The following is a 15,784-nucleotide window of genomic DNA, read 5'->3' on the forward strand; positions in this document are numbered from 1 at the left end:
AACCTATTTCTTTGCCTTTTACAGGCAAAAAAACCTAATTATTTTTATGGTTCATAATCATAATACTTCTGAAACATCCTGATATTGAACATACCCACACATTATTCGTATTAGTCAGTCATATGATCATCCAAAATTACTACACTGGTAAAGAGTAACTTAACAATATGTCCCCAAGATTTAGAATGTTATATCTAAACACAAGTTAATCTTTTGGTCACTTCCTTAAATCATTAGTTAATATTTTGAATAATTCCTTGAAATTCTTGATATCATATTTGAAAGGACTTTGAAAAGTACAAGGTTCCATAAACTTGTGCAAGGTTAAGCAGTCAGTCAGTAAATGTTTACTAAGCATTTACTATTGCCAGGCACTGCATTAAGTGCTGGGACTACCAGAAAAAGAAGAAGAAGGAGTGTCCCTGCTCTCATGAGACTTTCAATCTAATGGAGGGAAGACAAATGCAAAGAGAAGTTGAAAAGGAGGTGGGGAGAAGGCACCCAACATGGGGGAATGATGGGAAAAGTCTAGAGGATTCTAGAGGTATGCACCCACTTGGGCAATGAAGGCGATAATAACATTGCTATTGGATATGTAGATTTGACTCCTATAAACCTGGGCCATTTTTCAGTTTCTTGCTCATGCAGGGCTTAGCCCATATGAAGTACTAGAATGTTAGAGTGATTTGCAATATTATGGGCTTTTACTACATTAAAGTAGTTGTGGGAGATCAAGTATTCTTCATTCTACAGACATCAGAGCACAATTCGAGCTCTTGTGTTGGGCTCGTTACCTGTGGTGAGTCTTAACTCGAACCATTAGTTTGCTTTTGATGGCTGATCATTAAATTGCTAAAACTGCTCCACTAATAAAGCAGACAGTTAAAGTACTTAAACACTCAGCAGTCAAATTAGAACTGTCTGATGATTTCTGTGAAGATGCATACAATGTTCACAGTGTTTAAATTCACACCTGTGACTTAAGATTATAGTATTTCTTTAGCTGTTGGTTTGTATGAATGTGATCAAATAGGAGACATTCTAGAAAATTTTGTAATTTGCTTTAGTGAAAATTGAAGCATGTGTGTTGAGAAATCCTTATATTATCAAAGCTAAATGTTAGTACCTGTTTTCTGCCAATTAATGATAACAAATTCATCACCACTACTAGAAAAACAACTCAGTATATCCCCCTACCAAACATGGTCTGTTGGCATTATTTTCCTATGTGAAGGATAGTGTCCTTAGATTTTTTTTTAACAAAAGGTTAAACTGAATGAAGCAGATCTCCAAGTAAGATAACATTTACTAGCAGGAGCATGTTACCTATCAATAAATGAGTCAATGGCTTGCCCCTATTTATGCCAAAGACCCCAAACAAAAGGACAGTTCACATAGGTTTTGGGGAGTATAGAACAGAGAACAAAACAGGGTAGGTGACATCATGGAATAAAGGGAAACATGATTGGTTACAGAGTTGAAATGCAGGGAACAACATGATTGGTTGAAACCTTCTCTTGTGAGACTAAGAAGTGCTCATTTTTTGAGTGTACTGATGAGATATTGGCCCAGACTTTTGGTAAGAAAACCAGATGTCCTTGAAGGATAACTTAGCAGAGTAAAGCTATCAGGCCCAAACTCCATTTCTCTTCACACACATTCCCTACGGTTAGCAAAATTTGTTTAGGCAGCAATGCTGGATTTTTAAAATTAACCCATTACAGGCCAGCTGTACTCTGAACTTGAGTTCAGTGAAAAAGGACCATGATGTAAGCAGTTACAGGACAAAATCAATTAATTATAAGTAGGATCAATAAGAAAATGATACAGGATTATTAACCTTAATCTTCTCAATAGTATTTTGAGGTATTTATTCTTTTTTCTTTGTCCCATTCGGTTGCTCCTTAATTTTTTACTTAGGGAGAACATTCCCTTAGATTCTTTGATTCTCTTTCCTTTGTCTTTCTGTGTTTTCTCTTTGGCAAGTTTGTGTATTTCTCTGCTTTCAGTTCTCACCTCTGGGCAGATGATTCTCAAGTCCCCTAGTCGTGGCTTCTGTCTCAAATACCAGACCTGTTTTTCCAACTACCTTTGGACATATCTATCTAGATATACCCTTAGCATGTCAAATTCATCATGTTCAAAACTGAACTTTCTCCTAAACCTGTGCCTCCTTCTTACTTTAGTATTTCTATCAGTAGTTAAGACTATTCACCTTCCTTCCCATGTTTAAAAATTCAGTGACATCTTTTACCCTTCTCTGCCATCTTTCATGTGTATTTTCATATCTGCTTTTGAAATGTCTCTCCCTTCTTCTTTCAACTTCATTTCCATTGTTTCCTCTCCTCATTATCATCCATGTGAACTATTGCAACAACTTCCTATCATATCTTCCCTTTTCCATTCCCTCCCCATTCCAAACAATTTTTCACTATATGGTAAGAGTTATTTTCCCTATATGTAGATGTACTTATGCCCCTTCTCTACTCAGACTCCTTCAAATGTTCCTTGAATAGTTCTTTTTTGCAGGATAGGAGAAAGAAGTCACTTAGGTTTGCTTTTTATTGTATAAGGTTTTTGTATCCTTAGTGTTACCTAATTTTTTTTCCCCAGCAAGAATAAAAGTAGCTTTATCTTACAGAATGAACGGCAGATTTGGTGCTATACTTGCTGACGAAATGGGTTTGGGGAAAACACTGCAATGCATTTCACTCATCTGGACCCTCCTGCGTCAGGGACTCTGTGGAGGCAAGCCAGTAATAAAAAAGACACTTATTGTTACTCCTGGAAGCTTGGTGATTAATTGGAGGAAAGAATTTCAAAAATGGTTAGGAAGTGAAAGGATTAAAGTGTTCACTGTTGATCAGGTAAGACACGTTTTAATCTAACCTTGGAAATATTTTTTTTGTTTCATCATACATTTTTTTGGTTTATTTTAAATGTGCACAAAAATATTGGAATGTTGATGAAAGACATAGCTACAAAATAGGCTGTTAGTAGTTATTGAAATCTCTGATCTCTTTGTTTTAGTGAAAACTTTAGTAAAGGCAAACACATCAAATAAAGGATTAGTTTCATGTCTTTGGTAGAGCTTTTTTTTTTTTTTTCAAAAGGCAGGAACAAAGAAAAGTAGTGCTACGGGAAAAGGGAGAATCTCTTTTGATGTTTTCTTTCTTTTTTTTTTTTTTTGGTAATCTGGTAGCTTTTCCCCCCACTTAATAGTATTTTATTTTTTTCCAATTACATGTAAAGATAGTTTTCAGCATTCACTTCTATAAGATTTTGAGTTCCAAATTTTTTTCTCCACTCTATCCCCTACCCATGATCGCAAGCAATCTGATATACGCTATACAAATGCAGTCTTATTCAACATATTTCCACATTAGTCATGTTGTGAAAGAAGAATCAGAACCAAAGGGGAAAACCACGAGAAAGAAAAAAGAGAGAAAATAGTATGCTTCGGTCTGCATTCTGGATGTAGAGATAGCATTTTCCATCATGAGTCTTGGAACTCAGATGGTTGCAACACTATGAAGAGCTAAGTCTATTAAAGTTGGTCATTATACAGTGTTGCTATTACTGTGTACAATGTTCTCCTGGTTCTGCTCACTTCACTCAGCATCAGTTCATGTAAATCTTTCCAGGTTTTTCTGAAGTCCACCTGCTCATCATTTCTTATAGCAGAATAGTATTCCATTACATTTATATACCACAACTTGTTCAGCCATTCCCCAATATATGGGCATCCCCTCAATTTCCAATTTTTTGCCACCACAAAAAGAGGTGCTGTAAATATTTTTATACATGTGGGTCCTTTTCCCTTTTTTATAATCTCTTTGGGTGATCACTACTAGTAAGTAGTGATATTGCTGGATCAAAGAGTATGAAGTTTTATAGCCCTTGGGCATAATAGTACCTTGAAAACATTTTTAAAAATCATTGTTTGTAGTAATTCTATTTTTATTAAGAATTTTTATTAACCTAGTCTTCATTCTGCACTGTTCTTAGGATCTGAGTTTGAATTCTGGCTTCTGTTTATCACCAATGTGACTGGTTTAGTCACTCAAGCTCTTTGGGCTGAATCTGTATAATGAGAGAAGTTGTCCTAAATGACCTCTAAGGTTCCTTTCAACTCGACCAATGATCTTACGAAACATATAATTAACATTGTATATTTTTATCTACCTAAATTTAAATTTAATAGATATTTCATGTTGTATTTATTTTGATTATTCGCTTAAGGTTGCACTGTGTCAATCAATCAACAAGCATTTATTTAACCAGGTGTCGTATGTTTTGCTATGCAAATAAAGCAAAAATGGTCCTCATCCTCAAGAAACTGTCTTTCTAATATTAGTGACAAGATATATAGATCAAGATAAATATAAAGTAGAGGGAAGACTGCCAGAATTTCCTAGCAGAGGCACTTTAATTGATTTGTAAAGGAATATTTATGTGTTCATTTTCTTTCTTTCTTTTTTTTTTTGAGGCATTAGGACAAAAAGTCATCTCTTATATTATGGGACTTTGGGCCCAAAGTCAGAGTTGAAAAGCTTTCCATAAGCACAGTTCCTCTTTGATAATAATGGAAGGACAAAATGAAAATGTCTTATATTTTGACCTGACATTAAGAAGAAGACTTTGGACATTTTCAGATTAGGGACATGTCCCACCTCTGTGCCTTTGCACAGGTTGTCTAATATACCTGTATTGTACTTTCTTCTCACTTCCACATTTCACAGTCTCTGACTTTCTTTAAGGCTCAGTTTATGTGTTGGTAACTCTTTCTTTCTCTTCAAATTACCATGCATCTACTTACGGTTTACATCTTTTCTCTCACATTAGTATGGATGCTCCTTTAGTGCAGGGATTAATTTTTCCTTTTTTTTGTGTCCCTAGTATTTAGCATAATGCCTGAGTATAGTGAGCGCTTAATCAATGTGAATTTGCTTGATTGATAATAATAGCTACAAAGTGCTTTATATACATTATCTCATTTAATCTTCCTAAGTCTTTGGAAAAGGTGCTAGCTATTTTTACCCCCATTTTACAGATGAGGAAACTGAGACTCAGGTGACATGACTTGCTATTAAAGCTATTAAGTGTTTAAGGCAAGATTCAAACCCAGGCCTTCTTGATTATAATCAATTAACGAGTATTTTATTAAGCATTACTATTTGTCAGGTACGGTGCTGAGAACTAGGATTACAAATATAATTAGTGAAACAATCCCAGCTTGCGAGAACATTACATTCTAGAGGGAAAGAAATACATACAAACGTATGCAACGTAAATGTAAAGGCAATAAATTTAAATATGTACAAACCAGTGAAATACAAGCTAGTTGGAGAGGAGGGGAGGGTAGGAGCAGCGGTGCTTGAGCGGTGTCTTGATGAAGAGAGATTTTGTGCGTTGGGGATGATCACCATGAAGATCCAGCACCATGCACTGCGTCACAGAGAACAGCATTAGCAAAAAGCCCAGAGAGGAGGCTTCTTCTCAGGACTGAAATGAATCTGACTTCCCTGGAATAAAAGAGTACATACATAGAGAGCAGATTTGAGAAAAGTCTGGAAGGTAGTTTGAAATCTGGACTAAGGTAGGCAAGAGGGATCCCTGAAGAATGTTAAGTAGAGGAGTGATAGATTCTATGCCTAAGGGTTATAGTCAAGTAGCTGTGAGAAGAATGAATTGTGGTGGTATTTAGGGGGAAGGGGGGTCCACTAGCAGAGGGAAGAGCAGCGAGGAGTTTATTCTGATAGTCCAAGGAGCTAGTAATGAATGTCTGTATTAAGAGGGTAGCAGTTAGGATGGAGAGGAGGGAAAGGAGGCAGGAGAGAGAAATCATGGACTATTAGAGTAGGGATCTTGGAAACTCTATAATGTAACCCATTATTTTTAAGATGAGGAAACTGAGACCCTTGATTGCAAGGCTCGTGGTCTTTCTGTCCTTCCTTGCTTTTGTGAGAAAGGTTGATCTGTAGACCTGGTAACTGATTGGCTACAGGAGGTGAAGAATCAAAGATAACCTCAAGGTTTGGAATTAAGGAGACTGGGTGAATGATGATGTCACTGGCAGAAGTAGTTAGGTCAGGAGGAGAAATGGCATCAGGGGAAAGATAATACATTTGACTTTGGACACACTGAGTTTGCTGGAACATTGAGGTGGATATGCATTGATAGCAGCTCCAGGCCTGGAGCTTTGGAGGGAAATCTGAGCTGTAGATTTAAGAGTGATACAAATATAAATGAGAGTTGACCCCATAGGAGTGAACAGAGACTGGAGCAGGAGTCCTTCGTTGTTTTGTGTGTCATGACTCCTTTGGGGGAGCCTATGGAACTTTATTCAGAATTGTTTTCAAATGCATACAATAAAACACATAGATAACTAATCATATCTAAATGTAGTTGTTTTTTTAAAAAGTAATTTTATAGACCTCAGTCAGTCAGTTAATAAACATTTATGAAGTGCTCTTAATGTTCCAGACACTGTGCAAAGTACTGGGAATTTAAAGAAAGACAAAGGTATCATTCTTGTTCTTAAGAGCTCACATTCTAGAATGAGAAACAGTATATAAAACACCACGTACAAACAAAGATACAGGACATGTGTGTGTGTATGCAGGATAAACTGAAGAGAATCATCTGAGGGAAGGCACTAGTACTAAGGGAGAATGTGAAAAATCTAGCATTTCAGCTGATACTAGATGTAAACCAGGAAGGTAGAATGCCACTGTGATACCCATAGCAGCTGCTATGGATGTGCATGCATATGTCCAGGGCAAAACTGCAAAATATAAACTTTCTTCCTCCAAGACGAAACCAAGACATTTATTCAAACACCAGAAAGTCAAATCCATCATATTAACAAAGAAATCTCTACATATTATCAATGCAGGGAGCACTACCATCCCCAAGCCTTTCCTCCACCAGGCCTCCACACAAACAAGCTCCCCGAGGCAAAGTCACTCACTCATTCACTCTCCCTAGCTGCTCTGCTCTGCCTGCTCTCTGCCAGCTTTACCTCACTCTCAGTTCTGCCATTCCTGCTCATTCCACTGTGGGCTCCATGTGACTCAAGCTGTGGGCTGGGCCAGAGCTCAAAGTAGGTCACAAGGGCCTGGGCCTATTAAGGAGCAGGGAAGTTCTTCAGATTCCTTTAACATTACAGTAGGTAGGAGGCAGAGATAAGGTGGGAGAATATTTCTGACATGAGGTGATTTAAAATGCCACAAGATGGAACGTCTTGTTTGAGGAATAGCAAGAGGTCTAGTGTCAGTGGATCAGAGTCGATGGAAGGAGTGTAAGGTGTACGGGACAGAGGCAACGAAGAGGCAGGTTATAAAGGTCCTTGAATGCCAGGCACCTGGGTTATGCCCGCAGATGACAAAAAAGCTCTTTGTTATGATACAGGTTGATAAATAACTGCCTTGGTGACAGATAGCTTAGTGGGAGTCTCCAGCCACCACTTATCTCCCCTTTATCTGACAATTCTTTGAATGATTTCTTTTCTAATGCTACCTGTTAACACAAAAAACTATTTCCCTCTGGGCAGAACCATTTCTCTTTAATATAAGATCCCAAACCTGTTAGGGAAATAAGGTCTGGCCCAGTGATTATATTTGTTTAGGAAACTCCTTGATGGGGAAATTCTCTATACCCATGTAGCAACTTTGAAATTTAGAGTCTTTAGAGTTGCCTAGGGCACTAACATGTCAAATGACTTGCCCAGGATCACAAAGCCAGTACATGTCAGAGGTAGGGCTTTAAATAAGCCTTTCAGGGTTCAAGGCCAGATTTTTGTCTGCCCCACCCTTGGGGTGGTCAAAGGTATCCAATACAGAGGATGAGGATGAAGAAGACGAGGCCAAAGAATGGGCTACAGGATTTGCCATATAGAGTGCCATTGGTTCCACGGAGTAGAGAAATTTCAGTAGGGTGGTGGATGTGGAAGCCAGAATACAAGGGGTTAGGAGGTAATTGGTGTTTAGGAACTGATGCTGTTAGGTATTGTTTGCCTCGAGAGAGGGGAGGTTGACAGAGTGTGTGGCTTGGTATGTATGCCTCTGAGAGCTCTGTCCTCCATTTGATGCTGTTGAACGTGGCACTGTTGAATTTGTCCCAGTGCCCATGAAGTCAGGCTGAAGCAGGCTCTGTGGAGCACCTAGAGCTTGGTCAGACATCAGATAATCCAAAGTCCTCCCTTGCAGCCCAGGTCATCACCACTTGTCTTGACTTTTGTCTTGCCATTGGACTTTGAGGACTCTGCGAGAATGAGGCTGACAACTTTGTGCAATTCGGCTTCACTTAAATCCAATTAACATGCAAGTCATCATCCATCACTGGTGATGTCATTGGTCCTACTCAAAAATGAAGGATAGACAATAGTGTAGTCACCTCATTTACGGGTGAATGTCCTCAAATTATTTCTTGGTCTAGTTTTTATTGTGTCCTGGGTTTGGGAGAGGGAGAAAGAGGAGGCAGAGTTTTGCTTAACTAAGTTATCAAAAGCCATGCTTTCATAGCTGTGGTGTAGACAGGAAGGAGTTGAAGGGTTATCCAATGTTATGGTTTCCTTGGTTACTTAGTGTGTCTAGCTGTTCAGGATGACTTGCTCATTATAGCTTATCTTGTCTTTTCAGGACTTCTTTGGTTTAGTCTGTTTTCTTGAGGTATACTCCTGTCCCCAGTCTCAATTCTCTGTTTACACACAAAGCCTTATATTAATTTTTAAGCCCTTCTCTTAGGGGAGGAAAGCAGTATATTACCTTTCACAACAATATTCTCTGGATCTTACATCATCTACTGCTGTTTCTTTTTCAATACCAATGACACATTATGCCAGTAATGTGATTCAGCAGACGTTAATTAGGATACGTAGTTAAATTTAAAAATGGACCTTGTCCTCAAAAGTCTACCAGAAGGATACAACATATAAACAGTTAAGAATGCCAGGTAAGTTGAGGTGAAAGCGCTAAAAACTAGGACAATCAGGAAAGGCTTCTTATTAAAAGAGAACTGAGCCAGATGGGACAAACCCAGAACTTCTTCAGGGAAATAAATAATCTACTGACTTCTTTACAGGCTCTCTAAGAGGTTATCAGGTTGAAACAATCAAGTGAAAATGAGATGGATGAGGAAGTATATGTATGTTAATAATTTATGTATCTTTACCCCTACTATTTAATAAAATGACATTTCATTTATTTTTTTCCCCTGAAAAGTTTTCAACGGAAATTTGGGCACCTGAAATAAATATAATTAATATCTCTGAACCATGAACTGATAAATAATATTTACTATTTTCCCTCTCAGAGTTGAAATGTTTTCTTGGTGTAAAAAGGGCAATACATAGTGGAATGTTGTTTCTGTTAAGGCCAGCTAGTGGCAGTGTCAGCCATAGAGCATTGTTCATTACTGGTCCAAGTAACTGAGTTTAATAAGACATGAACAAGTCATGAAACATCTTTGGACTTGTTTCCTCAAGGGAGCCTGCAGCCTTGAGACCCTTTAACTGAATCAAGTGGAACCCTTTAACTGAATCCAAATTCCTTTGGCCTCAGGGCCACAGTTTCCGCACCACTGGTAGACAGTCTCTTTCACTTTTAAATCTATCATTAGCCTATGATGTCTAATGTCACTTTAGCTGTCAAATTAAAACTCAGTCAAACAACAAGTACTTGTTAAGTTCCTGCAGTGTCAACAGTATGGGAAACCCTGGGGTTACAAAGACAACAATGGAACAGGCCCTGCCTCCGAGGGACTTTTATTTTATTGGAGGAGACAACATGTATGTATGTATATGTACATATGTATATAGCAATATAGCAATATGTATGTACAAAATATATGTGTATATACATATATGATATATCTCTACATATTCATATGTATATACATATAAATATGTAAATACAAAATACAAGTTAATATCTTAGGGGAATTACTAGCACCTTTGGGAGAGTAAGGAAAGATTTCACATAAGAGATGTCACTGGAGCTATCAGAAGTTAGGGAGTCTAAGAACTCAGTGTGAATGAGTACATTAGAAACATGGAAAATAACTTCTGCATAGCTGCAGAGATGAGAGGGTGTTGTTTTTAAAGAGAAACAAGGCAAATTTGGCTGGACCAAAGAATGTTTGAAGGGGAATGCTGTATAATAAGGCCAGAAAGGTATGTTGGAGCTAGCCAGTGAAGGGCTTAAATGTCTGACAGAGGTTTGTATTTGATCCTAGAAGCAATAGGGAAGCACTAAATTAACAAGCTGTTTTCAAAGTGATTTTCCCAAAGCACAGGTCTAACCATGTCAACTGTCCTACCCAGTAAGTCCCAGTCACTTCCTGTTGGCTCTAGGATCTAATATTTCATTCTTAGTCATCCTTTTTTAAGTTCTATTTTTTGTATAAGTTGGATAAATACATAATTGCTAGTATACTAATACATGTATATAATTTATACGTTGGCAAGTATACATGTATTTGGGTGCATACTCAAACATTTTTGTGGATAGTGGTGCACAATGAAAACAATTTGGAGACTGCTATTCTAGTCCGTTGTTATTTGTTTGAAGCTTTTACCTAGCATTATACTGAGTACTAAGTAGGATGCAAAACAAGTATAAACCATATCTATGCTGACAATTCTCAAATCTACCTATCCTGTTCCAACCTTTCTGCTGACCACCAGTCTCACGTCTCCAAATGCTTTTAACACATCTTGAATTGGATGTTCAGTAGGCATCTTAAATTCAGCATGTCCAAATCTGAACTCATTATCTTTCTTTCCCAACTTTTCTCCCCTCCTACTTTGCCCATTACTCTATAGGGCAATACTATCCTCCCAGGCTCCTGATCTAGGAATCATCCTGGATTCCTCACCATCTTTTACCCCATATCCAATCTGTTGCCAAGGCCTGCTGGGTTTAACCTTTGCCACATCTCTTATATATGCCCCTTTCTCTCCTTAGACACTGCCACCACTCAGGCCTTCAACATCTCATGCCTAGACTATTGCAGTAGCCTGTTGGTGGCTTTGCCTTCTGCCTCAATTCTCTCCCCACTTCAGTCTATCCGCCATTCAGCTACTAAAGAGATTTTCCTAAAATACAAGTCTGACCATCAAATACAAAAATTCTCTGTTTGTCTTACAAAGCCCTTTCTATAACCTAGCCCCCTCTTACCTTTACAAACCTCTGTTCCCTGAACAAGACACTACAGATACTCCATCTCTGCTCAGAACATTTTCTCTGGCTGTCCTTATTCCTGGAATGCTCGACCTCTTCATCTCTGTTCCCTTTCCATCCCAGCTAGAGTCATATCTTCTATAAGAAACCTGTCCTAGCCCCTCTTAATTTTGGTGCCTTCCCTCTCTTAATTATTTCTTATCTATACTCCCTGTAGCTGGATTGTATATATTTGTTTGCTTGTTGTCCTCTGTATTCTATAGAATGTAAGCATGAGGACAGGGGCTGTATTTTTTGCCTCCTTTTGTATCCTCAGTGCTTTGCATAGTGTCTGGCACATTTTTGTTGTTACTGTTCACTCATTTTAAGTCATGTCTGAGTCTTACTGACCCTATTTGGGGGTTTTCTTGACAAAGATACTGGGTAGTTTGCGATTTTCTTCTCCAGCTCATTTACAGACAAGATTCAGTGACTTGCCCAGGGTCACACAGCTAGTAAGTGTCTGGAGGCCAGATTTGAACTCATGAATATGAGTCTTTCTAACTCCAGATCTGGCACTCTATCCACTGTTTCCCCTAGCTGCCTCCCTAGCTATATGCCTAGCATGTAGTAAGTCCTTAATAAATATTTATGAATTGATAGACCATGGTCTCTGTCCCAAGCAAACTTATAGCTTAGTTGGGAAGACAGTACATGAAACAATTAAGTAACATTGCAAATCAAGGCTGAGATCCATTATATTTTTGTTTGTTTGTTTGTTTGCTTGTTTCATGGGTTGCTGTGTTTTCAAAATTTCATTACCTGGTGACCTATTTTTTATTGATGAGCCCCCTCTGTTTGTACTTAGCCAACCTGCTAGACAACACATTTTACCAGACTTGTTTTCAAAGCCTTTAGTGTGGTTCAGTGGCAGAATGCTGAATCTGACTCAGTGGACCTGGGGCCAAGTCCTGACTCTGCTGAATACTATCTGAATGACTTTGGGCAAACAACTCAGATTCTCTGGGCCTCAGTTGCCTCAGCTGTAAAAGGGGGGAAATGGACTGGAGGACCACTTAATGCCCTTTCTAATTTTAGCTCTATGATTGTATTACTTTGCATTCTCCTATCAGAAACTTTAAGAACCCAGGGTCATTTCTACGCCATGGTAGGACTTTGATGGTGATATTAGGATAGGTTTTAATCACAGAATCACATAGATATTAGATCTTAGATTTAGAGCAGAAAGGGACTTCGAGGCTATCAAGTCCAGCTCTTCTATTTTGTAAATGAGGAAACTGAGGTACAGAGAGGTGAAATGACTTGCCTAGGATCACACAGTCAGTATATGTTTGAGGCCAGGTTTGGACTCAGGATTCTCTGACTCTTATTACAGTGCCATCTCCATTATGCCATACTGTCTCTTAACTTAGGTGGAAGTAAAAGGAGACTTAAGTCAGGGAAACTGGCTCGACTTTTATAGTAGTGAAGACGTAAGGTGATAAGGGCCTAGACTGAGGAGTGGCAGTGGGAAAGTAAGATGTGAGAAATGAAGGGGTAGAACACTGGTTACATGTGGAGGGGTAGAGGAGATAAAAGACTTAGAGATGGATTGAGTCTGGGTGACAGAGAAATATGGTGGTACCATTTGAGGGGGGCATGGGATTTAATGGTAACTTTTTTGCAGGGGAAAACTCACTTTGAGTTTGAGAAGTTGACAGGACATCCAAATGGTAATAGAATGTGGATAACTGTAGATATGAAACTACTGCTCCATTGAGACTTTGGGGTTGGATATATAGATTTGAGAGTCATACATGATAGCGTTTTAGAGTTAGAAGGGGATATTAATGATTATCTGGACCAGCCACTTAATTTTACAGATGAGGATACTGATATCAAAAGAAAAATTAAGTGATTTGCCTTTATTAAGCTCTGAAAGAAAATCCTCTCTTTGGAGTTAAAATCCCAGCTCCAGTATTCAGTAGCTAGGTAATCACCGCTTTGTTCTTTACTTTCCTCATCTGTAAGGTGGGAGTAATAATACTATATTTCCTCACAGGGATATGTGAAGAGAACAGTTTGTAAATCTAGAAACATATAATATGTATACGCTGTATATCCCAATAGAATCTAAGCTTCTGGAGAAGAGGAACTATTTCATTTTTGCCTTGGTATTCCCAGATTACCTAGTATATTCAGTGTCATGCACATAGCAGATGCTTAAGAAATACTTATTAAATTGAATGTAAATATGTTTGTTGTATAATGTATAATAGTAATTTAATCTGTAACATTAACATGAATATAAATAAGTATAAATACATTTATGTAATAGAAATAGTTACATAGAAATATGTTTATATTTAATATAAGTTAATATGCAATGTTCATATGTAATACAATATAATGTAAACATGCTACATGTAATATAACATAAAATAATATAAATCTAAATATTTCTGTAGTAGGGCTTTTTCTACTAAACCTGCCTCTCTAAATAGTGGCTTACAAGAGATACTCAGAACTATCAGTTTGGATACTTTTCAGGGAGAGAATACATAGAAAAAAGAATAGAAAACCAAGAATTAGGCCATAGGGAATACCCATAGAGAGGAGAGGAAGGGGAATAATCAAAGGAGGGAAACCAGGACAGTTCAGTGTCAGTTAAACCAAGGGAGAAAGTAATTCAAGATGCAAAGTGGTCAGCTGTATCAAATACTGAAGAAATGTTTAGAAGAATGAGGACTGAGTAAAGACCATTGGATTTGTTGATCAGAATATCACCTGTGACCTTTGAGAGTGAAATTTAGTAAGATGGAGAAGATGGAAGCCAGATTTTGGAGGCCAAATAAGGGGTAGGCAGTAAAGAAGTGGAATCACTACATGTGGGATATTGCAACGGGAGTTAAAAATCTTCTCCACCCATTAATAGGCCTCAGGTGGGGCTATTAAGGGATGGATGCTTGATTAGGAGAGGCTTGTTTTGTATGAAGGCCCCCCCCCCCCCCTTTTGTTAATTGGTAATGAGGCACTGGGTCAGGTGGTTGAACCCTCAGCTCTGAAAAGTGTATATATACTCTGAGATGAGGTTTTGTTTTGGGGCTCAAATCATTGGAAAAGTGTTTGTGTAATTAGCCCAGAAGAGACTCTGATTAGCTGTTAAGAACCTTACCCCCCACCCCTGCCCCGCCCCCCTTTGAAAACCCAGAATTTGGTACTTCTCTCTCTCTCTGGTAATGATGTATGTGTAGTATATGGTCAGACAGTTGGAAGCACTGTCTGTTGGTCTTTCTGTTTGTAATTTCTGTTTGTATTTTCTCTGAAGTTCACGGTGCTTTTTTCCCTTAACTAAGTAAATGAGAAAGTAAGATTGTTTACCACTTTTAAGGTTGTTTTTCTTAGAATCACAGATCTAAGAACCTGTGCAGCAGGCTGTCCTGTGTATGCTGGGGTTCTTGCTGTTGCAAACATTCAGTGAAGAAGTTTGTCAGTAGGAAAAAAAAAGTTTGTCAGTAAAGGAAAGAAATTTGGATTCTAGATGTAGCAAGTTAAAGGAAAAAAAAGACCATTCTTTTTCCAAGATGATGTGTACATTTGAAAATGGCAAAGAAAGAACCACTGGAGAGAAAAAAGATGGGAGATGATGCAGAGGATAGAGGGGTGTGTGGGATCAAGGTCTCTCAGGAATCAGAAAGAGTGAGAATAGAATTGTTAAGTTTTAGAGGAAAGGACATTTCTTTCATTTGCTGCAAGAAAGAATGAGAGGATGAATTTAGTGATAGAGATTTATAAAGATGTTAAGTGAAGGGGCTCAGACAGATGACTTTGATCTTCCCAGTAAAATTGCTAGGGAGTTGGAAGAAAGTGATTTGGAAAGCTCCTGGAGGAAGAGAAGTGATAAGAATGAGAGAATTGCTGAGCATTGGAGAGGGCCCAGTTTGCAGAAAGCATTTTTACTAGGCCAAGTATACATAGTTTTGATTGATTTTGTTAAGCTCTACAAAGAGAAACACAGCTGTAAATTAAGACAGGTAATCTTCTTCCTGGTTTGCATGTGGAAAGGGCTGTTAGTGATATCAGTCATTCCAATCCCACTGACTCTCATGGATACCAATCAGTTTAATAACATCCTGGAATATTAAAGACGTGTATATTTCAGCAGTATTCTCTTCCTCATCAAATGAATACCACCGTCCACCCCTACAGCTCAAAATGAAATTTATTGTTTATTTTCTTACCTGATTTTTATCTTTGAGGCATAAGTATTATAATACCTAACAGGTGGCTGGTTTGAAATTTGCTCTTCAGTTTTATCGATACAGATCCTCTGCATATTTTGTTTCATGAAATCATGTAATTTATTTTCAGGATCACAAAATAGAAGGCTTCATCAATTCCCCACTGTATTCGGTTCTTATCATCAGTTATGAAATGCTGCTTCGATGCCTTGATCAAATTAAAAATATAAAATTTGATCTTTTAATCTGTGATGAAGGACATCGCTTGAAGAACACTTCCATTAAAACAACTACAGCCCTTGTTAGCCTGTCTTGTGAGAAGAGAGTCATTCTTACTGGTTTGTATTCTATGAATTCATTTAATAATCTTTTAGTATAATA

At 38.0% G+C, this 15,784-nt stretch overlaps 1 protein-coding gene across 4 annotated transcripts in view; it reads left to right on the forward strand.

Annotated features, from left to right (window-relative positions):
* RAD54B (RAD54 homolog B) overlaps window positions 1–15,784 on the forward strand; it is a 120,041-nt gene that overhangs the window by 88,264 nt on the left and 15,993 nt on the right. For all 4 annotated transcript variants that reach the window (XM_072603509.1, XM_072603510.1, XM_072603507.1 and 1 more), the window contains 2 exons: window positions 2,642–2,867; window positions 15,534–15,741. In XM_072603509.1, coding sequence (XP_072459610.1) covers window positions 2,642–2,867; window positions 15,534–15,741 — 434 coding nt within the window. The remainder of the gene's footprint in view (window positions 1–2,641; window positions 2,868–15,533; window positions 15,742–15,784) is intronic.

Source organism: Notamacropus eugenii, chromosome 4, assembly GCF_028372415.1.
Source record: "Notamacropus eugenii isolate mMacEug1 chromosome 4, mMacEug1.pri_v2, whole genome shotgun sequence".
In the NCBI taxonomy this organism is placed as follows: Eukaryota; Metazoa; Chordata; class Mammalia; order Diprotodontia; family Macropodidae; genus Notamacropus; species Notamacropus eugenii.